The sequence below is a fragment of the Canis lupus genome, chromosome 1 (genome assembly GCF_011100685.1).
Source record: "Canis lupus familiaris isolate Mischka breed German Shepherd chromosome 1, alternate assembly UU_Cfam_GSD_1.0, whole genome shotgun sequence".
Taxonomy (NCBI): domain Eukaryota; kingdom Metazoa; phylum Chordata; class Mammalia; order Carnivora; family Canidae; genus Canis; species Canis lupus.
In genome coordinates, this window is record NC_049222.1 from 106,428,660 (window position 1) to 106,456,501 (window position 27,842).

General features: G+C 46.4%; 2 protein-coding genes and 1 long non-coding RNA gene across 5 annotated transcripts; 2 read left to right on the forward strand and 1 right to left on the reverse strand.

Annotated features, from left to right (window-relative positions):
* The first annotated feature begins 937 nt into the window (after positions 1 to 937).
* On the forward strand, positions 938 to 5,344 carry KLK14 (kallikrein related peptidase 14). Its single transcript, NM_001165879.1, is given in 5 exon segments — positions 938 to 998; positions 1,829 to 2,000; positions 4,070 to 4,323; positions 4,453 to 4,589; positions 5,192 to 5,344. Coding segments are annotated over 5 exon segments (756 nt in total). The 5' UTR covers positions 938 to 958.
* Positions 5,345 to 15,535: 10,191 nt separating this feature from the next.
* Positions 15,536 to 25,885, forward strand: KLK13 (kallikrein related peptidase 13). Of its 3 annotated transcripts, none has more exons than XM_038525639.1 (5): positions 15,564 to 15,621; positions 19,679 to 19,868; positions 20,085 to 20,353; positions 21,474 to 21,610; positions 23,290 to 25,885. In XM_038525639.1, the coding sequence occupies exons 1-5, from the start codon at positions 15,570 to 15,572 to the stop codon at positions 23,476 to 23,478; spliced, it is 837 nt and encodes a 278-aa protein (XP_038381567.1). In that variant the 5' UTR covers positions 15,564 to 15,569; the 3' UTR covers positions 23,479 to 25,885. The 3 variants fall into 3 exon arrangements, with proteins under 3 accessions (XP_038381569.1, XP_038381567.1, XP_038381568.1); XM_038525640.1 differs by lacking the exon at positions 15,564 to 15,621 and adding an exon at positions 15,690 to 15,808 and having other exon boundaries at positions 20,185 to 20,353; XM_038525641.1 differs by lacking the exons at positions 19,679 to 19,868; positions 20,085 to 20,353 and having other exon boundaries at positions 15,536 to 15,621.
* On the reverse strand, positions 16,131 to 21,595 carry LOC111097397. The gene is made up of 4 exons (XR_005353227.1): positions 21,495 to 21,595; positions 20,200 to 20,398; positions 19,430 to 19,538; positions 16,131 to 16,413 (listed from the first exon to the last, which is right to left on the reverse strand). It is a non-coding gene; the product is annotated as an uncharacterized LOC111097397 (long non-coding RNA).
* Positions 25,886 to 27,842: the final 1,957 nt, after the last annotated feature.

Sequence of the window (27,842 nt, forward strand, 5' to 3'; positions counted from 1 at the left end):
CGTCTGTGCCATCTTGTCTCCCCACCCCTCCTCCCCTCCTCCCCTCCTCCCATCCTCTTGCGGTTAGTCTGTGTGTGGTGGGGGCCTGGGCATGTGTGTGTGTGTGGTTGGGGCCTGGGCATGTGTGTGTGTGTGTGTGGGGGGGACCGGGCATGTGTGCAATCTGCCTTCCTTCTCTCCACCTTCCTTTTTCTCTTCCTTTGTGTCTATTTCTATTCTGTCTTCAGCCTCTTGCCTCTGCTTTTCCATATCTTTCTCGGCTTTCCCACTCTCCCCGCTCCATGAATCTCTTGTCTCTGGGCCTCCCCTGTTCCCTTGTCTTCCCACCTCCCCTCCCCCGCCCCGACAATGTTCCCTTCCTTCTCCTTCACCATCTTTGCCTAGTCTCTGTCCCTCTGACACCTGTCTCTCTGGCCTGTGTTTCTCTGACCCTTCTCTGGCTCTTCACCTTCGTTTGTCACTTCTCTTACATTTCCCAGCCTTTTCTGTGTCTCTGTCTCCCACTCCCAACCCCTCCCAGCAGCTTCCCTGGAGCCCTCCCACCTTGTCCACCCTGCCCTGGGGTCCCCCCTCCCTGGGTTCCTCCCAGAATAAACACCTTCACTGGGCCGGTTCTCATTAATGTTGTGGCTGCTTCTCTGGCCAGAGAGGGGAGGGAGGAGATGGGACCAGGGAGTCCTGGAATGGAAACTGGCCAATTAAAAAAAAAAATGTCAGGAGAAGGGCGGGGGACAGGGCCAGCTGCCCAGACCAGGGATAAAAGGCCTCCACGGAGTGACAGGGAGGCAAGACACCACCCCCACTTCCTCCACACACAGAGGCACATCCATGGCTCTAAGGGTCTGGGTCTCTGTCTAAGGCCCTCTCTGTCCCTGTCCCTCAAACTCTGGGTCTTTGGTAGCCTACTTCTCTCTCACTTTCCCTCTGCATTTGCCAGAACCTGACCCCCGTCCCCAGAATGTTCCTCCTGCTGACAGCACTCCAGATCATAGCTCTAGGTAAGAAAGCAGTGGGGTCTGGGGTGGGGACAATCCCCCCGCCCCGGAAATGCTGAGAAGAGACCTTGAGGGTTCCCAGGGACCCAGTGTGCTCATGGGTAAGCTGGTGAGAAGGTGTGGAGGTGGTTTTGGGGGTCATGACTGAGGAGCAAGCAGGAGGGGGACTGGGTTCTTAGTCATGAAGATATCAGGAAATAATAGGGTATAGGAGTTGAAGATGATGGAGAGGAATAAATGAGGCATTATGGAGAAGTGTCCATTCCTGTGTGGGTTTTATTTAAAAGGAGGGCTGCAGAACTAAAGGAAAGACAGCATGTTGTTGGCGGTGATGGGGGTGGGTGGTGAGGGTAGGGGAGTGGGATCACAAGGAGGGGTGTGACATGGCAGATGGAGTGAGTGTGGGGTGAGATGGTAGATTCTGGGTCATACACGGGGGAAGATTGCAAAAAGGACAAGGAGCTCCTTGAATGTGTTGGAGAAGGATTAATGGGAGGGGGAATTGCGGTGTATTGTAAAAAGTGATGATAGAAAGTATTCGTGGTAGAGTCAAAGATAGTAGATATGTCAGAGCCCTGGATGAGGTGGCTGTGGGATCAAGTGTTATACTATGGAGGCGATGGGGAGTCATGTATCAGAAAACTCTTGATTGTGTTGGCACAATAATGAGGGCGACATTGGGCATATTTCAAACTGGGTGGGGCAGATAGAGGTGTTTGGTTTAGGGATTAGGTAAAGAAAGGGGATTTGTGGATCCCAGACATCCTAGAGAGTTGGGGAGTCAGAGCATTTGTTCATCTGCTTTCCACCTACCCCATCTCTACCTGTTCCAGCCATGGCACAGAGCCAAAGGGATGAGAACAAGATAATTGGTGGTTATACATGCATCCAGAACTCCCAGCCATGGCAGGCAGCCCTGCTGGCAGGTCCCTTTCGTCGTTTCCTCTGTGGAGGGGCCCTGCTATCACGCCAGTGGGTCATCACCGCTGCTCACTGTGCACGCCCGTGAGTAACCTCCTCCCCTATTCTTGTCCAAGTGAATTCCAGAGTCTAGAGCCCCAGAGCTCAGCTAAGAACCTGGAGCATTGTGTTGAACCTAATGTAGTAGCTGGGTCCTGGTTTGGGGTCTAGATAAGAGCCTCAAATTACCAACACAGCCCAGAATATGGAATCCAGCCACAAATCATGAACTCAGTTTAGATTCTTTTCTTTTTTTTTTTTTAAGATTTTATTTATTTATTTAGAGAGAGAGTGCATGGGGAGAGGGGCAGAGGGAGACACAGAATCTCCAGCAGACTCCATGCTGAGTGCAGAGCCCAACTCAGGGCTTCATCCCACGACCCTGAGACCATGACCCTGAGATTATGACCCCAGCTGAAATCAAGAATCCGATGCTCAACCGACTGAGCCACCCAGGCACCCCTCAGTTTAGATTCTGAAAATAGGGGCACCTGGGTGGCTCAGTCAGTTGTGTCTGCCTTCTGCTCAGGTCGTGATCCCGGGGTCCTAGGATTGAGGTCCACATCGGGCTCCCTGCTCAGTGGAGAGCCTGCTTCTCTCTCTCCCTCGGCTCCTCTTCCTACTCATGCTCTCTCTCTCTCTCTCAAATAAATAAATACAATCTTTAAAAAAATATTCTGAAAGCAGATTGAACCCATATGCCAGTTCAGAGTCCCATACAAAACCTAGAACCTGACATAATCTGGAAATCTGTCTAGAGGCCAAGCTGTATATAGAGACTAAGATTAGGAATCCATTCCAGATTGATGGTTCAGTTTAGGGCACAGGCTACATTCAGAAACTCAGGATCTCTCTCAAAACTTAGAATTCAAAGTCTAGTCCAGACCTGCAGTCCAGCCATAAATCCAGAACCCTGCTTACAGCTATAACATACAGCTCAGAATGTAGGATAGAACCAGAACCCATTCTAGATGCAATGTTTAATTCAGAGTCTAGTCAATAGCTCCTTTTTGAGCAACCAGGAACCCAAAGTTCAATCCAGTGTCTAAATCCCGGAATGCAGACCATAATCTGAAGCCCCATACAGAATTCAGAGCCTCTCAAAGAGTCTAGATCTAAACTTAGAACCCAGATCCCAGACAGAAGCCCACCCAGTACCTATAAGGCAAATCTAATGCCATAAACTAAAGTTTGATGTAGAACCTAGAGCTCAGAACTAAGCCCAGAGTCTAGAATGCAAAGTTCAGAATGCAAGCCAACATCTAGAAACTTGGATCCACACCATAACCTGGAGCTCCATCTAGAACCCAGAGCTCGACCTGAGGCAGGTTCTTCAGACCAGAGTCTAGAAGCAAGAGCCCAGACCATAACTGTAATCAATCTGAAACAGAGCCCAGCCAAGAATCAAGAACGTTTAGGACCCTAAGCTCAAATACAGAGTTCATACCATTGTCTAAAACCCAGATCATAAACCAGAATTTAAGCAAGAATCCAGAACTCAAATCCATATCCAGAATCCATTGTTCTATATAGAATTGAGCCTACCCTAAGACTAAAAGCTCAAAGCAACATCTAGAATCCAGACTCAAACTATAATGCAGAGCTCAAAATAGAACCTGCAGCCTATCCTAACACCAAGAGCTCACACTCATGTCTAGAAAGTATGCCATGATCCAGACTCAATCTACAGAGCCCAGATCCTAGTTTAGACTCAAAAGTTCAAAATATCTAGAATCCAGGGGCCAGGCTGGAACCAGGACAGAGCCTCCCTGGAGCCTACTCCATGATAACAATTCTGATGTAGAGCCTAAAGCCACGGCCTAGAGTCTCAGTTGGAACTCCGAGCCTAGAACCCAGGATTGAGCCAAGAACTCTCAACCATCACCTCACATCCAAGCCAGAAACCAGAGCAAAGCTCAAGAGAGGAAGGGGCAGATGGTGGGATTGGCCTAAGAGGGAATGCCCAGGAAAGAGCACAAGAGTCCATCAAATATTCCACAAGCAGTTCAGACTTTTGGAAAATTCATCACCAGATAAGGGAATCAGGCCAGAGGGTGGGGAGTGGTCTCCAGGTCAGATCCTGAGCATTCCTACTTTTGGGGGACATGGACCAGGATCCTTCGCATAGCCCTGGGCAAGCACAACCTGAAGAACTGGGAGGCCACCCAGCAGGTGCTGCGTGTAGTTCGCCAGGTGCCGCACCCCCAGTACAACTCCCAGACCCACAATAACGACCTGATGCTGCTGCAGCTGGAGCGGCCCATTCAGCTGGGGAGGGCAGTGAGGCCCATCACCATAGCCAGTTCCTGTGCCCGCCCAGGAACTTCCTGCCTCGTGTCGGGCTGGGGTACCACATCTAGCCCCAACGGTGAGTACTCCCGCATCCTGAAAAGGAAGGGCTGGGGGCCTGGACTCCTGGGTCTGAGGGAGGAGGAGGTGGATCCCCAGACTCTTGGTCCTACTGGAAGGTAGATCCCACTTGTAACCCTTCCCCCAGTCAGGTACCCTAACTCCCTGCAATGCGTGAACATCAATATCTCCTCGGATCAGGAGTGTCGGCAGGCTTATTCCCAAGCCATCACCGTTGGCATGGTCTGTGCAGGTGTTCCCCAAGGTGGGAAGGACTCTTGTCAGGTGAGGTCCAAGGGGATTGTCTGGAGCTGGGACTTGGGTATCAAACGATCTGGGGAGCATGAAAATCAGCGGAGGCCTCCCCAGAAACAGAGAGATTGTAATAGTTGGGCTGCCTCCTAGCTGTACACCCTTGGACTCCCTCTTTGCCTCAGTTTACTCATCTGTAAAATGGACATAGCACCTCTTAGGGCAAGTGGTGGAATTAGATGGTATCCCACGGAAAGAGTACAGAGCCATGCCAGCACTTACCACTGCCCTCATTGCTGTTATTACTTACATATGAGCACCAGGAAATCCGTGCTCAGGGACTCTAGAGACCTTAGTCCATCCCTGAGAGGTGACTCTAGAGATGGGGAGATATAAAGAGGCACATGCAGCTTTCTAGAGCAGTGCAGTGAGCCCCAGGGGTCAGTCCAGGGCAGAGTTAGCAGGCATCAGTGAAGAGGGAAAGCAGTGACCCCAACTCTTTGGACAGATATCTCCAGAGCCTTGCAAGGGATCTCAGCCCACCTCCTTCCCCATCCCTGTCTCTTGGATTTTCCATACCCATGGCTCTGAACATCTGTCCATGAGTGTCTCCATCTCGGCCTCTCCCTTTTCAGGGTGACTCGGGGGGACCCCTGGTGTGCAAAGGACAGCTCCAAGGCCTCGTGTCCTGGGGGATGGAGCACTGTGCCCTGCCCGGCTACCCTGGAGTCTACACCAACCTGTGCAAGTACCGAACCTGGATCCAGAACACCATATGGAGCAAATGATTGCTGCTGTAACTGAACATCAGCTGCCCACTTGCTTCACCAGACCCTGCTCTCTCTCCACTCAAGACCCAGGGTCATGGGCCCCCAGCCCTTTCCTCCCTCAGACCCAGGAGTCTTCACCCTCAGCCCCCTGTTCCCTCAGACCCTGGAGTCCAGACCCCAAACCCCTCCTCCCTCAAACCCAGGAGTCCAGATCTCCAACTTCTCCTCCCTCAGACCCAAGAATCCAGACCTCCAGCTTCTCCTCCCTCAGACCCATGAGTCCAGGACCCCGGCCTCTTGATCCGGACCCCTGGCCCATGAATCTCCTTTTCCAGAGAAGTCCTTCATGGTTCCTCTCCCTACTCCCACAGCATCATTATTTAAGGCCCCTTAGATATGGAAACAGGAGTGTGAAAGCACAAAACTGGCACCATCCCCCAGGGAAGACATTTTTCAAAACTCTTACTATCTCAAAACACCAGATAAATAATAAGAAAAAATGGAATAATCCTAAATTCCATTCACCTGTTCATTTAATTCATCCAATGACTATACCTACAGTGGCTTCATTGTATCCAGCCAGGAACCACATTCCTGACAAGTGGCTGGATGGTGTGTGCTGCTCCCTGGAGGCACCCCCCCATCCACCATATCTGGTGTGGTAGAAGGAAATGCCCAGCCTTGCAGCATGACCCTGAGCAAGATTGCCCTCCCTGAGCCACTGCTTCAGGTCCTGTGAGCAGGGATGGCTGAAGTTCAGAGCAGGGAGGGCAAAGACTCACCTTGTTTCTTGGAAAACCGTATGCAAATAAAAAGGTCCTCTTTTTCCTAATCAGATCTCAGGTGAGGAGAGTTGAGTTAATCACGCTCTGGAGTTCAAGTCCTGGCAGAGACCTGCTCTCATTTTATTTCTTGATTCCATCTGTCATCCCTGGCTCCAGTACCTTCCCTCCCCACAGGCAGCAATACAAATGGCCTTGAATACCATGTGTCCTTGCAAAACATGCCTCATCTGTCACAAGCTATTGCTGCTAATTTACATGAAGCCATTGTATTACGAGTCTCATTCTCTTTCTTACTTTCATTCGTCAAAGACTATTTATTGGGTACACAGTACACCAGGCATTATTCTAGGTGCTGAGCTTCCCCTCACAAGTTTCCCCTCACAGAACTTCTACTCCAGCAGGACGTGACACACCAGAAACAACAAATATAATTAAAGAGTTAATAGAAGGTCACAAGCTTGGCTCAGTTGGTGGAGCATGCAACTCTTGATCTTGAGGTTGTGGGTTCAAACCCCATGCTATAATTTGGCCTGCATCCTTCTATAAAGCCAAATAAAAGTAGTTTAGGGGCACATGGGTGTCTCAGTGGCTGAGCTTCTGCCTTCAGCTCAGAGCATGATCCCCGGGTCCTGGGATTGAGTCCTGCATCAGGCTCCCAGCAGGGAGCCTGCTTCTCCTCTGCCTATGTCTCTCTGTTTTCTCTCGGTGGTGTGTGTCTCTCATGAATAAATAAATAAAATCTTTAAAAAATAAACAAATAAAAAGTAGTTTAGATCAAAGATTAACCCAATTCCCAAACTATACTCCCCACTGTGATGATTGAATACTGCATTTTATTGCTTCTCAGATGCACATTCCTTCACATTTTTAACAATTCTGAAATCAGGCAGCATTTTACAACCAATAGTATCTTAGCATTATATCATAATTTAAATGACAGTTTCTTTCTCTATCTCAGAGGTATGCAAAATAATAGTGCAAATACAATCACCAGCACCTTAAATCTGATGATACAGGGTATTGTGGAAGGTGGGTGTAGGTGAGGAGTCAGGTTGAAGTATTTTTTTAAGTTGGCTCTACACCCAATGTGGGGTTTGAACTCACAACCCTCAGATTAAGAGTCACATGTTCTACTGACTGAGCCAAGATTGAGGCACCAAGATTGAGGTATTAAATATGTGATATTGGGCAGCCCCAGTGGCGCAGCGGTTTAGCGCCACCTGCAGCCCAGGGCGTAATCCTGGAGACCCAGGATCAAGTCCCACATCAGGCTCTCTGCATGGAGCCTGCTTCTCCCTCTGCCTGTGTCTCTGCCTCTCTCTCTCTCTGTGTCTCTATGAACAAATAAATAAAATCTTTAAAAAAAAATGTGATCTTACTCCACCAAACACTGTATTAACGACCTCTCCATGTTGCTGTTTGCTCATCTAGTTTATTGCTTCTAACAGCTACAGAGTGTTCTCCACCTGTGCTGTCCAATGGTAACCACTAGCTATATGTGGTTCTTTAATTTTTAAATTTAAATTAGCTAAATTTAGGGGCTCCTGGGTGGCTCAGGTCATGATCCCAGGGTCCTGGGATCAAGTCCCACGTCGGGCTCCCAGCTCAGTGGGAAGTCTGCTTCTCCCTCTGCTCTTCCCCTTGCTTGTGCTCTCTCAAATAAATAAATAAACTCTTTTTTAAAAATTAGCTAAATTTAATACATGTTAGGTTTCCATTCCTTAGCTGCTCTCGCCACATTTCCAGGGCTCAGTAACGGTATGTAGCTGCCATTTTGGACAGTGTAGATAAATAGGATATTTCCATCATCTCACAAAGTTCTATTGGAGAGGACTACTCTCCAATAGTCTATACCCTTGTTTTTCAAAGTGTGGGTCTAAGGAACAGCAGCATTGGAATTAGCTGGAGCTTAGTAGATGTCAGAGTCTTGGGCCTCACTACAGACCAAAAGAACCAGAATCTGTATTTTAACAGGATCCACAGGGACACAATGCATATTAAAGTTTGAGAAGCACCATCTCCTGGTATATATCCACCATGTTTAAGGACCCAGTTCGTTGATGATGGACACCTAGTTTCCCTCCACTACCTAAGTAATAATGCAATGACTATTTGGGGACATGCCCCTTCCGTGCCTATAGACTTCTCTGGAATATTCACAAAAGTGGGACCACTGGATCAAAAGGATCAAAAGGCCTTCTCTTAATCAATTTCACCAAGTACTAGTAGGTTTTTTGTCTAGATAAGGATTCCTATCTCCCACACCCTCAGCAATGCTTGCAGTTCATTCTGCAAATGTAAGTCACATCTGCATGTGACAAAAGTGAATATTCATTGCATTTTATTGAATATTTATCTTTATTCAATATTTTTTGAATATTCATCCAGCAAATATATTCATTAAATTTTATTATACACCAGGTACTGTTATAGAACAAAACAGATCAACACTTCTGCCCCCAGGGCACTCACTTCTGATGGAAATAAATAAATGAATGAGTAAAACATGAAGTATTACAGATGGGAGTGCCTTGCATAAAAGTCAAGCAAAGTAAGAGAGATAGAGAATGTCAGAGGAGGGATTTGAAATAGGTGGTTGTGCGATAAGGGTTAACTCGTGGGATGCCTGGGTGGCTCAGCGGTCGAGCTGTCTGCCTTTCGTCCCAGGGCAATCCTGATGATCCCACATCAGGCTCCCAGCATGGAGCCTGCTTCTCTCTCTGCCTATGTCTCTGCCTCTGTGTGTGTGTGTTCTCTCATGAATAAATAAATAAAATCTTAAAAAATATATATATAAGGGTTAACTCGGCAGGCCTGGGTGGTCCAAAACTCTGCGCAGAAGGAAAGGTTTGGCCCTTGCCTGTTATTTGGCCTGATAACAATGTCTTTGTTTACCTGGGGGCCTTAGTCTGCCAAATAGCCTATCCTTATAAAAATGACATGGTAGAGGCCTTGGGTCATGTTGTATCAATTTTACCTCTGCAGGAGCTAGAGACTCAGGTCAGCCATGCAAGCAGACAGCCATGTGCCTTTGGACATCAAAACATAGGGGAACTTCCCTGGTTGAACTACCCTGTGAGTGCTGCTGGGGAAGCAGGTGCTGTCTGCACAACCTCAGGGAGAGAGGACATCCGAAATGTTGTGCCTGGTTTCTCCCAGACTCTGCCCTGTGCACCATTTTCCTCTGCTTATTTTATTATATATATAAATATATATATATTATTAGTCTATATATCGACTATATACAGATATTATTAGTCTATATTACTCCCAGGACTCTGGGATCATGAACTGAGCCGAAAGCAGACACTTAACCAACTAAGCCACCCAGATACGCCTTATTTTATGCTATATTTTTACTTGTAATAAGCCGAAGCCATGATTAGAGCAGCTTCTCTGGGTTCTGGGAGTCCTTCTAGTGATTCATTGAACTTGTCCTCGGAATTCCCAGGTACATTGGTCAAGAAAGTCTTCAGGGAGAGGAGGACAAGAATGGAAGAAACCATGTAGATATCCAGCTTGGAAGAGGCTCTGAGAGTGTGCCTGGCATGAGAAAGGCAGGAAAAGGGAAACAGTTGATGATGTCTAGGGGCTTGTAGGCCACCGTCAGGAAATGGGACATTCACTCCAAGTGAGATGGGAGGCACTGCAGGGTTTTGAGAGGAGGACTGATCTGCCCTGATTCACATTCTCATAAAAGGTCACCCTGGCTGCTTTCTCAAACACAGAATATAGGTGGACAGGCTAGAAACAGGGAGACCAGATAGGAAATATGCAACAATCTAGGTGGGAGAAAATGGTGGCTGCGAGGGACCAGGTGTCAAGGATGAAAGGTATTGAGAAATTGTCAGATTTGGGTCAGATACTGGGGCACCTAGGTGGCTCAGTCTGTTAGCCATCTGCCTTTAGCTCAGGTCATGATCCTGGAGTCCTGGGATTAAGCCCCACATGGGGCTCCCTACTCAGTGGATAATGTGTTTCTCCCTCACCCTCTGCCCCTACACCCACTTGTGCTCGCTCTCTCTCAAATAAATAAAATCGTAAAAAAAAAAAAAAAAAAGATGTGGGGCCTATTTTGAAGACAGAGCTGACACATGTGGTGTGAGAGAAGGAATCCAAAGGAGAAATGAAAGTTTTCACTGTTGAGGACTAGAAAGATGGAGAGATCACCTGGTAAAGATCAAGGCTGCAAGAGGAGCCTGTTTGGTTTTGAACATGCAGATGTGGAGCAAGCCATTGGATGTCAAGTTGTGAGTTCAGGAGCAAAGTTTGGCTGGAGACTTAAATTTGGGAGTCATCAGCATGTAGATGGTATTTAAAGCCACCAGGCTGGATGAGATTACCGAGGGAGTGAGTGTAGACAGAGGAGAGGAGAGGACCAAGTACCAAGGCCTGAGGTGCTCCGCCATGTAGAGACGGGACAGGAGCAAACAGCAGCAGACATGGGTGAGGAATACGCATTGAGCTATGAGGAAGACCAGGAGGATATAGTGTCCCAGAAGTGGAGGAAAAATCTCTTTGAAGGAACAGGGAGTGATCCACTTGTTAAACGTTGCTGATAACTGAAGTAAGATGGGTTCAGCAACACAGAAGTTATTGGTACTCTGGACAGGGTATGGCCCATGGAGCAGTCAGGGAGAAAGCCTGCATGGAGGGGGCTCAAGAGAGAACAGGAGGTTAGGAGCTGCAGACAATGAGGGTAGCCGACTTTTTAGAAAAAATTGCCATCATGGGGAGAAAGAAATTGGGCTAAAAAAAAAAAAAAAAAAGCTGAAGGAGAGTCTGAAGGTTGAGAGGTTTCATTTTTTTGTTTTTGTTTTAATTAATTAATTAATTAAAAGATTTTATTTCTTTATTCATGACAGACACACAGAAAGAAAAGCAGAGACACAGGCAGAGGGAGAAGCAGGGACCCCGATGCGGGACTGGATCCCAGGAATCCGGGATCACACCCCAAGCCAAAGGCAAGTGCTCAACCGCTGAGCCATCTAGGCATCTCTGTTTTAATCCTTTTAATGGAACAATTTAATGGGAGCAACTGTAGCATGTTCAGATGTTAATGGGACTGCTCATTGGGGAAGCAAAAAATTGATGCAGGCAAGGGAGTGCAGAGCTGCTGGCTGGAATGGTGTCCCCAAGGAAGTGAGAGGGGAAGAGATAGCAGGCACAAGTGGAGGGGTCTGTCTTAGATGGAGGCGAAGACTGTTCATCTATAGAAATAGGACAGGAGGCAGAGGATGTGGGCACAGACGCAGGTAGGTGGCGAGACTGATCTTTCTAGTTTTTGCTATTCTGATGGGTGGAAAGTAGTTTTCTGTTGCTGCACAGGAAAGATGGTGACTGGGGTGACATCCTTCCCATCATGGATACAGCTGTAGAGAAGAACTCATGGATCTCCACTCCATGTGCATCTTTCCCTCCAAGAGCACAAGTCTGGTTTCTCCCCAGGCTTCTCCATCTCTCCATCTCTACGTCTTCATGCCTCTTTCTCCCTTTTCATTCCCTCTGCCCTCTCCCACCCACCCTGTCTTTCTATCACTGTGTATTTATCCCTTTGTATCTTTCTCTGTCTCCCCCTCCCTTTACGTTTGCATCGGGGCCTCTCCTCTGAGCCTGGGTGTGGGGCCAACTTTCTCATCCCAGCCAGCACTTCCAACCAGAACTTCCAGTCCTTGCTTGACAAAGAACCCCATTTTGAAGCCAAGCTAGGGTGGGGCCTCCGGAAACCTCAGGCTACCTCCATCTCTAGCTCTACTTATTTAACAAGCACATTTGTGGCCCTTGGTCTGAGTCAGGCTCTCATCTAAGCACCTTCAAATAATAACTCATTTAACCCTTCTCTATAAGACATGGAGATCCTATACTATTGATTGCACAATTTTGCAATTGGAAACACTGAGGTACAGGGGGATCATTTCATTTGAACACATGTCACTTGAATGGTCTAGCTCCAGAGTCTCAGCTCTGAATCACTATGGATACTGCCTCTTTTTCCAGTCCTTTCTCCAGCTTTGCCTTCTGATGGGGGAAAACCCCTGATCTATGAGACAGTACACCTTGTTTGGTCTAGTTGTGTGACTTTCAGCAGCTCACTGCCCTCTGTGGGCTCCAGTTGCTCCCAGTCAGGTGACGGGGGTGGAATGCACCCAACTCCCAGTAGGTCCATGACCTTACTTCAACCTGAGTCAGCCAACCTAAGTCCAGGCCAGTCATAAACCCCAATATCAGCATTGATCTGGTACTCACCCTGAAGCAAATGTCAAAGGCAGCCGCCCCCACTCCGCGTTCCAGTCCTTTCCAAGCAAGAGAGGCTTCTCTGGAAGTGTAGACCCAGGCCACAAGAGGGCATAGGTACACTGACTTCCCACACAAGCTTGTCGGTCACCTCACTAAACTGCATCCTCCCTCCTCCCACATCTCCTCCACCCAACCTGAACCCAACACTATTTAGAAAGAGTGAATTCAGTGCCCACTCTGGAGCCAGCCTTGTGATGTGGGGGAATTTCAAGGTGGGGACAGATAATACTCTTTCTGTCACCTTGGGAGGACCTCACAGCTATGAACCAGCCCTCTCCCACCAAAACCCTACCCCAACACAGACACTCAACCTCACATCAAGTCCTCATTATTACTATCAACCCACAACACCAGCTCAGCTATATTTCAACACCTCCCATCCAAATCCTCAGTCTTGGCTCCAAGCCCAACCCAGTAGGACTCCATCAACATTCTTTTTTTTTTTTTTTTTTTTTTTTTATTTATTTATGATAGTCTCACAGAGAGAGAGAGAGAGAGAGGCAGAGACACAGGCAGAGGGAGAAGCAGGCTCCATGCACCGGGAGCCCGATGTGGGATTCGATCCGATCCCGGGTCTCCAGGATCACGCCCTGGGCCAAAGGCAGGCGCCAAACCGCTGCGCCACCCAGGGATCCCTCCATCAACATTCTTATCCCCAGATACTTCCCATCTAGAACTCTATCCTATCCTCAAAACCAACTCCTCACCCTATCCTCACCCTATGTCTATTCTCCCCAAACTCACTTGCATCCTAATGCTGTCATCAAACCCATCCTGTCCAGAAACTTTTGTTCCTAATGTAGGAGAAAAATGTGAAAGACTTTGAGATGGATACAATAGATGTCTCTGATGGAAAACTAAATGGGTTATTGGATTTTATGGGGTTTCTGCTTCTATTATTGTCTTTGAGCTACTGTACAACTCCATAAATCATAGACAGCTGATAACAATGCAAATCATTCTTGTCCGTAACTGTGCAAATGAGTTTTGTCAGGTGGAAGTACAATTAATTTCCTTCCCCCTACCCATGTAGAATAAACCAGTTTTGAATCTATTTTTTTAAAAAAGAGTTTATTTATTTTTTTCATGAGAGACACAGAGAGAGGCAGAGACACAGGCAGAGGGAGAAGCAGGCTCCCTGCGGGGAGGGACTCAATCCTAGGACCCTGGAATCACACCCTGAGCCAAAAGCTGACGCTCAACCACTGAGCCACCCAGGTGTCCCCAGTTTTGTATCTATTTATAAATTCATTTCAGCATTCCTTGTTGACTCTACCTGTGTGGTTCTTTGTAATATCTTACTAACTCCATCATTTATTAATAAATCAAAATAAAATCTTTGACATATATGTATTTCATATATGTAGGAGAGTCATGGTTAGATCCTTTTTAAAAACTTGTCTTAAAAAAAAAAAAAGACTTACCTTTTGACACTAGATTTGATGCCTATGTCCAAACTTAAACTTCTCCAACATAGACCACACTAATTTTGATATGAACCCTCATTCTGCCCATCTTAATCCTTTATCCTTATTATGACACCACTGCTCTCTCTCCAAACTTCATCTGATCCCCATCCCTGGCTATCTTCCAAATTCTGACCCCACCTCTGCCCTCCTTAATCCTTAATCCTGCCCCCCTCCACCCCCTAGGATTAATTCATGGCCCCACCCAGTCACAGTTCAGGAGGCACCTACTCATTCCCCAAACACCACCTCTTCCTCCTTCCTCTTCCCCATCATCCTGGCCCCCAGAGCTTTCCGATTCCTGCTTCTCCCTCTCCACCTACATCCCCATGGACTCCCTCACCCCAACTGGCCTTGTTCCTAAAAGGCCATTTACCCACAATATTGCTTTCCCAGGCCTCATCCAAGTCCAAGTCCAATTGACTTTCTATCTGCCTATCTGAAGATTACCTTCTTGCACCTGATGGTTGTGAGGATAGGGGAAGGGAAATGGTGGAGTAAATTTAGGCATCCCTGTGTTTTTCAGAAGGGTTGGAGATGGAGTTGGTGCTGGAGATGAAGCTGGGAACTGGAATTTGGATGTGTTGGGTTTGATGTTTGGACAAATTTGAGATAAGGCTGTTAATGGGATTGGGTTTGGGGGATAGGCTGACCACAAGGAGTACGGTTGGAATTAGGGAGATAGGAATAGGGTGGCAAATGGCCATCTGGGAGCAGATGGTTGTTAGAACACGCACAGGGGTTGGAGAGATTAGAAAGTGGGATGAAAAATGGGTTGACCTAAGGAGGAGTTATGAGGATTTCAGGTGGGTTTGAGGAAGGAAATAGCTTTCCTCTTCCCTCTAGGTGGGTCCTGAGGCCCCAAGGTTCACAGTGGGTTCAACTGAGGCCTGGGTGGGGCCAGATCTGGGTCCCAGCTTGTCCTGGAAGCTCCGCCCCACGCGGAAGGGCCATGCCCAGACTAGGGGGTGCCTGGCAGGCGCCTGCTGAGCCATTGGGGGTGGAGAGGGGGAGGCCAGCAACAGGGAAATGCTGAGGGCGCTGGGGGAGGGAATTCAGGGGTTAAAAGCCATGGGTCCGGGCTGAAGTTGGACGCAGCTGGCGGTGAAGCTCAGCACCCCGGCCTCTCACCGAGGTAGGGTCCGCCTGGGGCAGGGGCGGGAGCGTCAGAGGGGAGGAGTGGGGAGAGGAAGGAAAGGTGAGGAGGGAAAGGAAAAGAACAGCTGAGTCAGGGAGATGGAGAGGGAAGCCAGAGGTTCAGTTATAGAGATAGAAATCTGCAAAGCTGCAGAGGGTGAACCATACTGAAAGATAAGCTGTTTGAGGCCAGGTGCCCGGGACGACCCTGAGAGGGTAGCAAGGGGGCGGAGAGGCGGGAGAGAGTTCCTGAGGGCCCGGCTCCCTGGAGGGCGCGGGAGGACGCGGGTGCACGCGGCCCCAGCCCCTCCTCCCTCCTCACTGGGGCTCCCCACCGAGGATGGAAATTAGGGAGAGGTGGTGCAGATTCCAGGGTCAAGGTTCTTAGTGAAGGAGAGGAGATTCGAGACTGGAAAGTGCAGGAGCAGAGGTGATGAGGAGGGGCGGTCAGAGACTGGGGGTGGGGGTGGGGGTAGGGGGTCGAGCCAGCCCTTAACACCATCCCCCCACACCAACTTCCCAGGCCCCGCCCGCCCTGCGCCCCACCCCGGAGTCGCCATGTGGCCCCTGGTCGCTGCGATCGCCTTCCTGATGGCGGCCTTGTCAAGCGGTAAGAATGCGCGTGGGTGGAGGCGGGGTGGTCACCCGAACAATGGTAGGAGGGTCAGGCCAGGAGGAGGGGGCGTGGGAGCTTCGAGCTCCGCCCACCGCCCACACGGGGCCAGGTCCCGCGGGGACAGCCCCGAGAGCTTCCTGCTTGTCCCTGCATGACCTGGTTTCTCCGATGGGGTGATGCGGTGAGCCCACTCTCCCACCGACCCCAGGCCCTTCCCTGATTGCCCACCTCTGCACTGAGAAGCCCCCCACCCCAAACCCGCAGCCCCTGCCCCTGCAGCAGCTCCCTTCCCATTCAAGGCCAGAGAGAGAGAGAGAGAGAGGTTCAAATCTTGACACTACTACTTTGAGCAGATAACTTAGCTTCTCTGTTTTTTTTCATCTGTAAAATCAGAACACAAAAGTCCCTACTACAAAAGGTATGAATATGAAAATAAGCAAGTGCAGGGCAGATAGAAGGGGCTGGCAAATTAGTCGTTATCACTTTATTTGAAGTACTCTCTCTTCATTCTCAGCGCCTTCCAGAACATTTTAGTTTGTTCTTCCTTCAATCCTTGGGGTGACCCCAAACCTGGTTCCACCGTGAGTCAGTCCCAAAGATTCCTTTTCACGTTTAAGCGCCTTTTTGCAGCCAACTTCTCTGGAAACCCCATCCAGGCATCATCATCCATCCACCCTTATGTCCGTAGGTCCATCCAACCATCCATTTAACTGACAGCTGTTGAGCATGGGGCATTGTGCTGGGTGCTGTACAACAGACACAGTTCCTGCTCTTAATACCCAGAGCCTAGCGGGGAAGGATGCAGACATTATTCAAACAATTACCCAAATAATTAGTTAATAATTAGTCATGACTGTGACAGGAGGTGATGGCTTCAAGGAGCCAAGCCAGTTGCCTAGAGTTGTAGTGGCAACTCCTGATCTGGAATGCATTCCCAAAGGACTAGACCCCTGAGCTGAGACCTGAAGGAGGGAGGAGTCCTCCGGCACCTGGCACCAGGCACCACCCTTGGCCTGAAGGTGGGGTGGTTTCTCTCCTTTGGAGCCACTCCCAGGACTCGGTGCCCATGTCCCAAGCCCCTCCTGGGTACCACGCCCTGGGCTAGGAGCTCCACATGCTTCGTCTTGTGGAGCCCTCAACAGCCTTATGAGGTAGGAGCACTATAATTACTCCAGTTTCACTGCTAAAAACCTGGGACTCTGAGACAGCAGGTCCTGCCCCAATGACACTGGTGGTGCCTGAGTTAGGATCATGATCCATATTGTCTGCCCTGTCCCCCAGCATCCTGGATGTTAGTTTCTGGTAACCATCTTCATTATTTTAGATCTAATGGTCTGCTTAGACCCAACTCTTTTTTTTTTTTTTTAACTTACAGCATATTAAAAGTAAAGTTTATATCATTGTCCTAAATAGGAAAAAGCATCCTTTGCTATAAATAAAAGGAAAAAAAAATAAAGGAAATAGCATCCTTTGCTATAAATAAGAGGGAAAAAAATAAAGGAAAAAGCATCCTTTGCTATAAATAAGAGGAAAAAAATAAAGGAAAAAGCATCCTTTGCTATAAATAAGAGGAAAAAAAAATTCTGAACCAGGTAATAAAAACAATGTGTTTATTGGGTTGAACCATCTGCCATTGCCAGTAGTGAACCCTTTTTGACCTCCCTCAAAACAGTGATTGTAGATGGTTCAACTTAATAAATTTTAGGTTGCTGGCTAAAGGCTTCTGCTTCCTGGCTTTAAAAAGTGAGCTCAGCGAGGATTAGAGAGATGTTAAAAGCCTATTAGCCCCATCATGAGACTTTCTCCTCAACAAAATTAGGACTGGCAGAGAAGTAGCAGTGATTCTGTTTCCAAGGCTGCAATTTGATGCCTCATCTCTGTACCACCTAAGATGACCTTGTGCCCACCAATGACTCCTGTCCCCAATTTTGAGAACCACTCAGCTGCTCCTGTGGTTTATGCAGGTGCAGAAGCTGGCCCAGGGAGAAGAAGAACCTGCTGGCTATAGAGCGGAGGACCTCCTGTTGTAGCTAATAATTTATAACAGTCCCCACTATGGATGGAGGCCTTACCTTACATTATGCCAGGTGCTGTGCCCAATGAGAGATGTTTTCCTACTTTACAGCTGAGAAAGCTAAGGCTAGTGATTGGTATAGGATCACCCAGCCAGAAAGTAGCACATTTAGGTGGACTTTCTCTCTCATTGCTGGCCACTGTGTCTCCGATGTCAGCCATAGTGCCTGACACATATAACACTTATTGATTGAAAGCCTACTATGTGCCAGACACTGTGCTCAGTCTTGGGAATACAGCTCTGAATAAAGTGGTTAAAGGTACCTGTTGTTGGAGCTTATAATCAAGTTAGGGGGATTTTTTAAAAAGGCCACATAAATGTAAAGAAATATAAAGAGAAATGAGTAGTGATCATGGCTCTGATGAAAATCAACTGGGGGAATGTAATAGGAAGTGGTTGGGGGCCTGGGATGGGTAGTATTAGACCAGGTGGCCAGGAATATGGAATGGCTTATTTTTTCTTTTTTTTTTTTTTTAAGATTTTATTTATTTATTCATGGGAGACACAGAGAAAGAGAGAGGTAGAGACACAGGCAGAGGGAGAAGCAGGCTCCCTGCAGGGAGCCCCATGTGGGACTCGATCCAGGACCCCAGGATCACACCCTGAGCTGAAGGCAGATGCTCGACCACTGAGCCACCCCAGCATCCCACTGTGTACTAATTTCCTTATGTGTTCATTTGGCCTTCTGAATAGTTCTGTTTCCTCTGGGGTTAGTTCACTGTAATTCTGCCTATTGCCCTTAATACTTCTCTTTCCGGCTACTAGTTTTCTTCATGCATCTGGTGATCCTTGCTTGTCCAATCACATTTTCAGACAAACAAGGGGCTGGTGACTTTTTAAAAGTAACTGGTATGATGGGGTGCCTGGTTGGCTCAGTTGGTAAAGCATGTGACTCTTGATCTTGGGGTCATAAGTTCGAGCAATGTGGATTGGATATAGAGATTACTTAACAAAATAAAAATCTGTTAAGAAGTAACAGGTATGAAATTTGGGGCTATTATAAATACAGTCTTCCAGGATCATGCCCTGAGCCGAAAGCAGATGCTTAACCACTGAGCTACTCAGGCGTCCCTGGAATGGCTTCTGAGGAGGTGATGTTTGAGCTGAGCTCTCAGAATCAAGAAGAACATAGGCACATAACCTGTAGATTCTGAGTGCCATCAAGTAGAATATTTCATATACCTGATGTCCTGTGCCTGCCCTGTCCAATATGATAGCCACTGGCCACATGGAGCTCTTGAACATTTCAAATGTAACTGGTGTGGTTGAAGAACTGAATTTTTCTCATTTTAATTAATTTAAATTTAGATATCCACATGTAGCTAGTGGCTACCATATTGAACGGAATAGATCTAGAGAAAGAACTGTCCAGAAAGAGGTGCAGCAAGTACAAAGGGTCTGGTGTGTCTGGAGAATGGTTGCATATATCTAGAACAGAGTGTGTGAAGGGGAAGGGTGGGAGATGGGGGCCAAAGTGGCTCATAAGAGTCAGATGATACAGAGTCCTGCAAACTTTGAATTTGAGAGTAGTTAGGCTCTAGGTTATATTTAAAGCCATAGAGGCCCCCAGTAAATACATATTGAAAGGATGGGTGGATAGATAGATGGACAGATATGTATTTACTGCCTAGGTAGATGTATAGGTCAGTCTCATTCCCATCTCCTGAAATCCATCCTCATGGTGAGGTGAGAAAATGCAGATGAGGAGAAAGTCAGCCTTCTACTTACCTTGTTCTATGAACTCTGTGAACCCCCAGTGGAATTAGCACTTATACGGAAAAGGACATCATCACCTCTTTGCCTTGACTCATCTCCATTACATGGAAGATGGCAACTCCTAGAGGCCAACGAATGAATCATCAGTTCCTAATCACCCAGGGCAAAATTCTGACTCCTTCCCCAAGCCCAGGGCCTCTATCCATGTCCCCCCTCCCCCCGCCCAACCCCAATTCCCTAACATTTTCTCTTCTTCACCAGGCATCTCTCAGGAGTATCCCAAGATTCTCAACGGCACCAATGGGACCAGCGGGTTTCTCCCGGGTGGCTACACCTGTCGCCCCCACTCTCAGCCCTGGCAGGCAGCCCTGCTAGTGCAAGGGCGGCTGTTCTGTGGGGGAGTCCTGGTCCACCCCAAATGGGTCCTCACTGCAGCACACTGTCTGAAGGAGTATGTGGGGGTCAGGGATGAGGGTAGGGTCAGGGATGAGGATAGGGATGAGAATGGACTAGGGTGGTGGGAGAGTGGGGCCTGGATTGAGGATGAGGTCAGATTTAGGATTGGGGTTGGATGGGATTGGAGTTGAGGTGTGGAAGATACTTGGAGAGAAGGAAGCTGGTGGAGATGGGCTCATCCTCTCTAATCACCCCCTTCCTGCACCCACAGCGGGTACAGAGTTTACCTGGGCAAGCATGCCCTGGGGCGAGTGGAGGCCGGAGAGCAGGTGAGGGAGGTAGTCCGCTCTATCCCCCACCCTCAATACCAGATCAGCCCCACCCACCTGAACCACGACCATGACATCATGCTTCTGGAGCTGCAGTCCCCGGTCCAGCCCACGAACCACATCCGTGTCCTGCCCCTCTCCCACAACAACTGTCTCCCTGCTGGCACCTGCTGTCGGGTGTCTGGCTGGGGCACCACCACCAGCCCCCAGGGTATGCGCCCTCACAGATGGTCTGAGGGGTCAGTGGCTGGGAAAACTGGGGCAGAAATGGGAGGGAAGATTGGAGGAGGACTTCTTTATATAAATAACAATAAATGTATAGTTATATAGTGTATTTTACATATCACATATATGTGTTGTATATATCCCTTATATAAATACATAAAAATTTATATATAGTTAAATATGTTACATATATCCTTTAGACAAATGTCTATAAATGTTATATATGTCATAGATCATATAGTTATATATCCTTTATAAATACATAAATTTATAAATATGTATAAAGTTATGTTATATATATCTTTTATATAAATGTACAGTTATACAGTTATATAATATATATGTTAAAGGTCAAATATAATATAAACATATATATCCTTTATATAAGTATATAAATTAATAAAACCCAAATATTATAATATATGCTATATATTATATGTATAATACATTTATATAAATGTATATCACTATACATTTGTATACAAATATGCAGATTATATAGATTGATTTTCTAAATCACAAATTCTATGTTTATGTATTTATTTAAATATGTCTGTATATAAATTATGTAGTATAGAAATTATACATAAATATATTTAAATAAATATGTAACTTATAAATTTGATATAGTGGCAGGCATGTGTTTGTTAAGGGTAAGGAAATGCAAGTATATCTTTTGTGTACAAATTACATGTGCATGAATGTAGAGTTGAGCCTTACAGCAGCAAGGGCCCTTTGCATCTCCTTAGTGGGTGCCTGGGCTTCCTCTCATCTCATTCCTTCTTCCTCCCTGACATGCCATCTCTTCCCCTTCTTTTCCCCATCCCTAGTCCTGTCTCTCACCATCTCTAACCATCCCTCTCCTCATCTCCCTCCTTATTACAGCTCTTGCCTCACAGTCTCCCCGCATTCTGTCCCTCTTTCCCTCCACTTCCGTCTCCCTGTTTCTCCTGGCACCTGTCTCCTACCTCACTTTTCCCAGATACATATCCATTCTCTTCCCTATCCCCCTTTCCATCTGTTTTCTACTGATCCTCCTGTTTAATTCCCATCCCATAGCCTGTCCCAGACAGACATCCTTAGATTCTTCTTTCTCTCCTCCCCAGTGAGTTACCCCCAAACCTTACAATGTGCCAACATCCAGCTACGCTCAGATGAAGAGTGTCGCCAAGTCTACCCAGGGAAGATCACACCCAACATGCTGTGTGCCGGCACAAAAGAGGGTGGCAAGGACTCCTGTGAGGTGAGAACAATGGAGTGGTTGGGTTGCCAAGGGCCAGGATAGGAAGCCAGGATGGGAAGCCAGGATGGAGGTGGGGACAGATGCTGGGGGGGAAGGACTTGCTTCTAGCCTTGGGGGAAGCAATCTTTTAAAATGATCTGTCCCAAATTGAACACCAATTAAAAAAAAAAAAAAAACCTAAAAAAAATAAAAATAAAAATAAAAAAAATAAAATAAGACAAAAAAAAAATAAATAAAAAAAATAAAATGATCTGTCCCAGGGTGCCTGGGTGGCTCAGTGGTTGAGCATCTGCCTTCTGCTCAGGTCGTGATGCCCCGGGGTCCTGGGATTAAGTCCTGCATCAGGCTCTCAGTAGGGAGCCTGATTCTCCTTCTGCCTAAGTCTCTCTGTGTCTCTCATGAATAAATGGGTAAAATATTCTTTAAAAATAAAAATAAATAAAAATAAAATGAAATGACATGTCCCGTAGTATCGAGGGTCAAGATAAAAAGAGAGTACCCATGGCTGGAGAATATAATTCATCTTAAGCCTCATATTTCACTGATAATGTTGAGATTCAGAAAGGTTGGCATTCTTTCATTTGCAAGTGACAGAAGCCCAACTCAAACCAGCTTAAGCAATACACGCTGGCTTTTGTAACTGGAAACTCCAGAGGTGTCTTGCTTCAGGCACCAATGGATCCAGGTGCATAAAGAATGGGTTTAGGGCTCTGTCTCTTTTCAGCTCTGCTCTTTTCTCTTTTGTTTTTATCTTCATTCTCAATTAAGCTTTTCCCATGCAATAGCAAGATGGCCTCAGCAGCTTTGGTCTTACATCCCACTCTCCAAAGCAACTCGGCTAAAAAGAGTTTCCCAGTTGTTTACATGAACATCTTGAGTGTGAGTCTCACTAAGCTGACTTAAGTCATGGGTCCTGAAGCATTGCACTGGCCAGAGCTGTGGGATTCTCTGATGGACCAAGTCTGTCACAGGATTGGCTGTGTGGGTCAGGGAGGGGTAGGGACAAGCTGCAAGGATTGAGGGTAAAGGAGGGGCCTTTCCCCCAAAGAGAAAATCAGGAAGTAGTTACCAAAATAAGGGGAAATAAATGGGCAAAACTCTCCATAAAACACAAGAGACAAAACCTATGTCCAATAGAGGAGGCTTCTGAGATTGAGTTTTGGTTCAGTGGGAAAGAGTGATTAATGAGTTAATGATCTGTGCCTCAACTGATCAGTGACATATGCCTTGGTCCAGGGAGGCAAAGTGGAAGTACATGTGTTGCATACCCTACCCAGGTATGGATGAGTTTACTCAATAGTGAGATGGCACCAAGGAACCATAAAGGCACAGCAGGGCTGAGGGGTGGAGGGGTGCCAGAGAACCAAGAGTGGGGGTTGAAGTAAGGTGTCATCACTCTCCTAAGACTGAGGAGAGGAGAAAAGCATGGAGAGAGAAGTCTCTTACTCTTGGTCTTGGTGTGCATCCATCTGTCTTTCTCTTTGTGGCTCTTGCTGTCACTCTGTTCCTCTGGATTTGTCCTCTTCTGTTACACTCTCACCCTCTCTGTGTACCTGTCTCTCTTTTGTCTCTGCCTCTACATGTGTCTCTCTCCATCTTTCATTCTCTCCGGCATGTCCCTGCCTATACCTTTGTTTGGCTCCACCAAGGACCTCACCTCTCTTTCTTCCCCCACTCAGGGTGACTCCGGGGGCCCCCTGATCTGTAATGGAACGCTCCATGGCATCATCTCCTGGGGAGACTTCCCATGCGGGCAGCCCAACCGGCCTGGCGTCTACACTCGAGTCTCTCAATATGTTCTATGGATCCGAGAAACAATTCGAAACCACAAAACTCAGGAGCAGAAATGGACAAAGGGCTCACAATAAATGCTAGGTTGGCTCACCTGCCTCCTTCCTCCCTCCATGCCCTCACTAGGTTTGCCCATTGCTTCTCTGCCCCTTCCAAAGTTCCACTTGAACCTGTGATCCATGTTCTCAGTATGTCTAATCCCAGCTGTCGTTTTGTGTTCCAAAAGCATTAACTCACTTCCAATATCATGATCTCCCAGCTACTATATCCTGAAACACCTTGGTACCTTCAACATCCCAACCCAGACAACGTTCCAGGGCTCCCACCATTTCAACATAGTCCCAGATAGCCATCTGAATGTTCAGTCTGTGGAATACCCTTAAGTACATCCATTGGCCTATCTCCGCAATATTCTATGTCCCATGAATGGAATTCTCTACACAGTATGCAACACCCCTTCAAATATTTATTTATTGCCCACATTCTAGACACTTCTGTGTTTGGTGCTCAAGAAGGTTCTAGATTCCTGTAATATTTCATCCTGAAAATATTCTCTTATGCCCAGAATCTGCCCCAATAATATTCTGCAGATCTGAATGATTAATCACATCACAGCTAATATTGAATCCTCATAAATGTTCATTCTCACATAGTTTGGGGTTCCCAAATGTCGCATCTCTACCTACATCCCACATCCATCCTACATCCCAATATTTTTGCCAGTATTCCCCATCTCTGAGTCCCTATGCCCACTAAAGATCAATAGCAAACTAGACTAGAGTTTTGAAGTTCAGTACCCAGAGAGGCCTCCATGCCTAGACCCTGTTATCTGCCAAATATTCTGTCCTTTTATCTCCCCCACAAGCATCTTTGTTCAGTGACCTCAAATGCAGTAAATGCTCAAGCCTCCTGAGTACCAGTTTTTAACAAGCCAGAGAACTCACTGCCTCTTTTTTTATCTGTAAATGGGGCTCATCATTTTTCCTCATAGCATTGTTATGATTAATGTCAAGCACTTCCACTATTATTATTTGCTTATTATTATTATTATTCTCTATAAAATAGAGATGTCAACAACAACCCCTCAAATTTACAGTGTTTGCAAAAAGTGTTACATTTGGGAGGCCTGGCTGGTTCCGTTGGTAGAACATGTAACTGTTGATCTCAGGGTTCTGAATTCAAACCCCATACTGGGCATAGAGCTTACTCAAAACAAAACAAAACAAAACAAAACAAAACAAAACAGAAAACAAGAAGTGTTGCATACATGTACTTTTTCAGCATTTATTCAATGCTGACCAATTGCAGGCACCCTCCTGGGTGTTGGTAAAAACAACTTTATTTAACAAATATTGGCACTTATAAGCCAAGCACTGTTGCAGGCACAGCTGATAAACAGTGAATTAGTTAAAACTGCCCTTGTAGTTTTATCTTTGTAAGGAGACACGATTAAAAAAAAGGAGTAAGGAAATAGACGGGCAGGTAGAAATGTGAGCCATGGCAAAAAAGCAGAGATGAAGGATAGGGAACATTGAGTTAGGGGAGTGAGTGGAGTTGCTATTTTATTTTACTTTTTATATAAGTTCTATGCCCAATGTGAGGCTTAAACTCATGATCCTGAGATCGGGTCACATGTGACCCAGCAGGTCCCCAGAGTTGCTATTTTAAATAGAATGGTCTGGGGAAGAGACCTGAGGTGGTGCCATTAAAAAAACAACAAACAAACAAACAAAAAACACTGAGAGGATGGAGAGAGAGAGCCAAGTGCACATCTGGGGAGCAACACCCCATGCAGAGAATACAAGTGCAAAGGCCCTGAGGCAGGAGCCAGCCTGGTCTATCCAAAGATTGGGAAGATGGTGAAGAGGTTGGTGTGGAAGTGACTGCATTTCAAGAGCTCAGGCAGGAGGCAATGGTTCTTGGACTAGGTGATGTTCTCAGGGGAATTAAGGTGGCAGATTCTGGATCTGCTTGAAGAGATTATTGGACAGTGTTGGCTGACATCAGATGAAGAATGTGAGAGAAAAGACAGCCAAGGATGACTTCAATGCTTTGGCCTAAGCAACCATATACTAATGGAGATGCCATTTACTAAAATTGAGGCAACTTTGGGAGGAGCAGATTTGCAGAGAAATGCCAGTTTTTGTTTTGAACTGTTTATTAGACAAGTGGCAACAAAGTCCACCCTCGGGGGATTTACAGAAAACTTACAATGAATCTAAATAACTGCAAATTGTGACGACTTCTATGTGATAATAAATGTAAACCATGAAGGATCTAAACAGGATTTTGTATTAGAGAATTAGAGGGAAGGCTATTTTCCACAGGTAGTCAGCAAGGACTTCTTGGAGGAGATGGCATCTGGCTGAAGACCTAGAAGGTGAGAGGGATCCACTTGAGCAAAGAACAGTAGCAATATCTCTGAAGGAGGGAGTCATCATCTTTCAGAGTCCACCATCCCCGGACTACAAGGGAGACTGTAGTTTAGTGTTTTATTTTTATTTTTTTAAGATTTTATTTATCCGTGAGAGACACAGAACAGAAAGAGAGGCAGAGACCTAGGCAGAGGGAGAAGCAGGCTCCCTACAGGGAGCCTGATGCTGGAATTGATCCCAACCTGAGGCAAAGGCAGATGCTCAACCATTGAGCCACCCAGGTGCCCCTAGTTTAGTATTTATTTATTTATTTATTTATTTATTTATTTATTTATTTATTTTTTAGTTTAGTGTTTAAAAGCACAGGAGGTAGGGGTGTCTGGCTGTCTCCGTTGGTGGAGTGTGAGACTCTTGATCTTGGGGTTATTAGTTCAAGCCCCACTTGGGGTGTAGCGATTACTTAAAAATAAATAAATAAAAGCACAGCAGGTGGAGTCTGAAGGATCTGGTTTTGGATGGAAGAATATCTTTTGGGATTCTCTGTTTCCTCTTCTGGTACTAACAGGATCTACTGCTCAAGATTGTTAGAAGGAAGACAGGCATTTAAAGTCTGCACACAGGGGCACCTGGGTGACTCAGTGATTGAGCATCTGCCTTGGGCTCAGGTCATGATCCCGGGGTCCTGGGATCGAGTTCCACATCAGGCTTCCCACAGGGAGCCTGCTTCTCCCTCTGCCTAAGTCTCTGCCTCTGCCTCTCTGAATGAATAAATAAAATCTTAAAAAAAATAAAGTCTGCACACAGCAACTTCTCAATCAGTGAGAAAGCAGCATGATGTGGTAGAACAGAGTTTCTGAAGCCAGATGGCCTGGGTGTGAATTCCAGCTCTGCCATTGATTTAACCCTGTGACTTCACCTTCTCTGTGCCTCAGTTTTCTTGCCACTCAAATGGGTATAACACTGATACTTAACACCAAATTGCTTAAAGACCTAAAAGCTAAGGGTCACACCATAAAGCTAATGGAAGATAATGGCAGAGAAAATTTTTGTGACTTCAGGGTGAAGATAGAGTTTAAAACTTCCAATAGACCTACTAATCATAAGGCAAAGTTGTTAAATTTGATTATATCAAAATTAAGGATTTTTTTGTAATTGTTCAACGAAAACATAACAAGAAAAATAAATAAATCAATGGGTGGAGATATTTTGCAAAGTGTAATACTGACCTGGGGTTGGTATCTAGTATGTGCTGGGAATTCCTGCACATAAACAAGAAGAATATTCAAGGATATTCAATGAATTTGCAGAGGAGGAAACAAACAGGGAAGTCAGATGAAAAGTGTATAGACTCATTAGTCATCTAAGAAACACAAATACAAATAACAATCCCTTTATGTTTATTAGATGGATTAGAAATCTTTAAAGTGAAATAGCCTATGTATTGGCAGGGAAGCAGAGATAATACTCTAGTGCACAGCTGGTGTGAATGGACACTGGTACAATTGTTTTGGAAAGTAATTTGGCACTCCTTGGCTGAATTAGGTATCTGCACACCTAGGACCCAGTAGTTCCACCTCTGATGTCTCTCCTAGGGCAATGATCATGCAGGTCACAAAGAAGCGAGTATGAAGTATCTGTGACTCATCTACTTGTGCTGGGAATTAGAGAAAAACTGAGCACCCACTAATAAGGGTGGGAGTGGGTGTTAGGACAAGGTAGGGAGCACCTTGGAGTACTACGCAGCACTCACAAACAACAGACTGGTTGCATGCGTGAATGGAATCATAAAGGTATAGTGCTACCAACCTCAATGGTTATAAAAAGTTATAAAAAGACTGATGATATTAAGTGTTGACAAAGATGTGGGACATTGGAATGCTTAGGCTGCTGGTGGCAATGCAGGGTGGTACAGCCACTTTAGAAAATATTGGGCAATTCCTTTTTATTTTTTAAAGATTTTTATTTTATTTATTTGAGAGAGAGAGCATGAGCCCATGGGAGGAACAGGAGAGGGAGAGGCAGACTCCCTGCTGAGCAGGGAGCCCAATGTGGGGCTCTATCCCAGG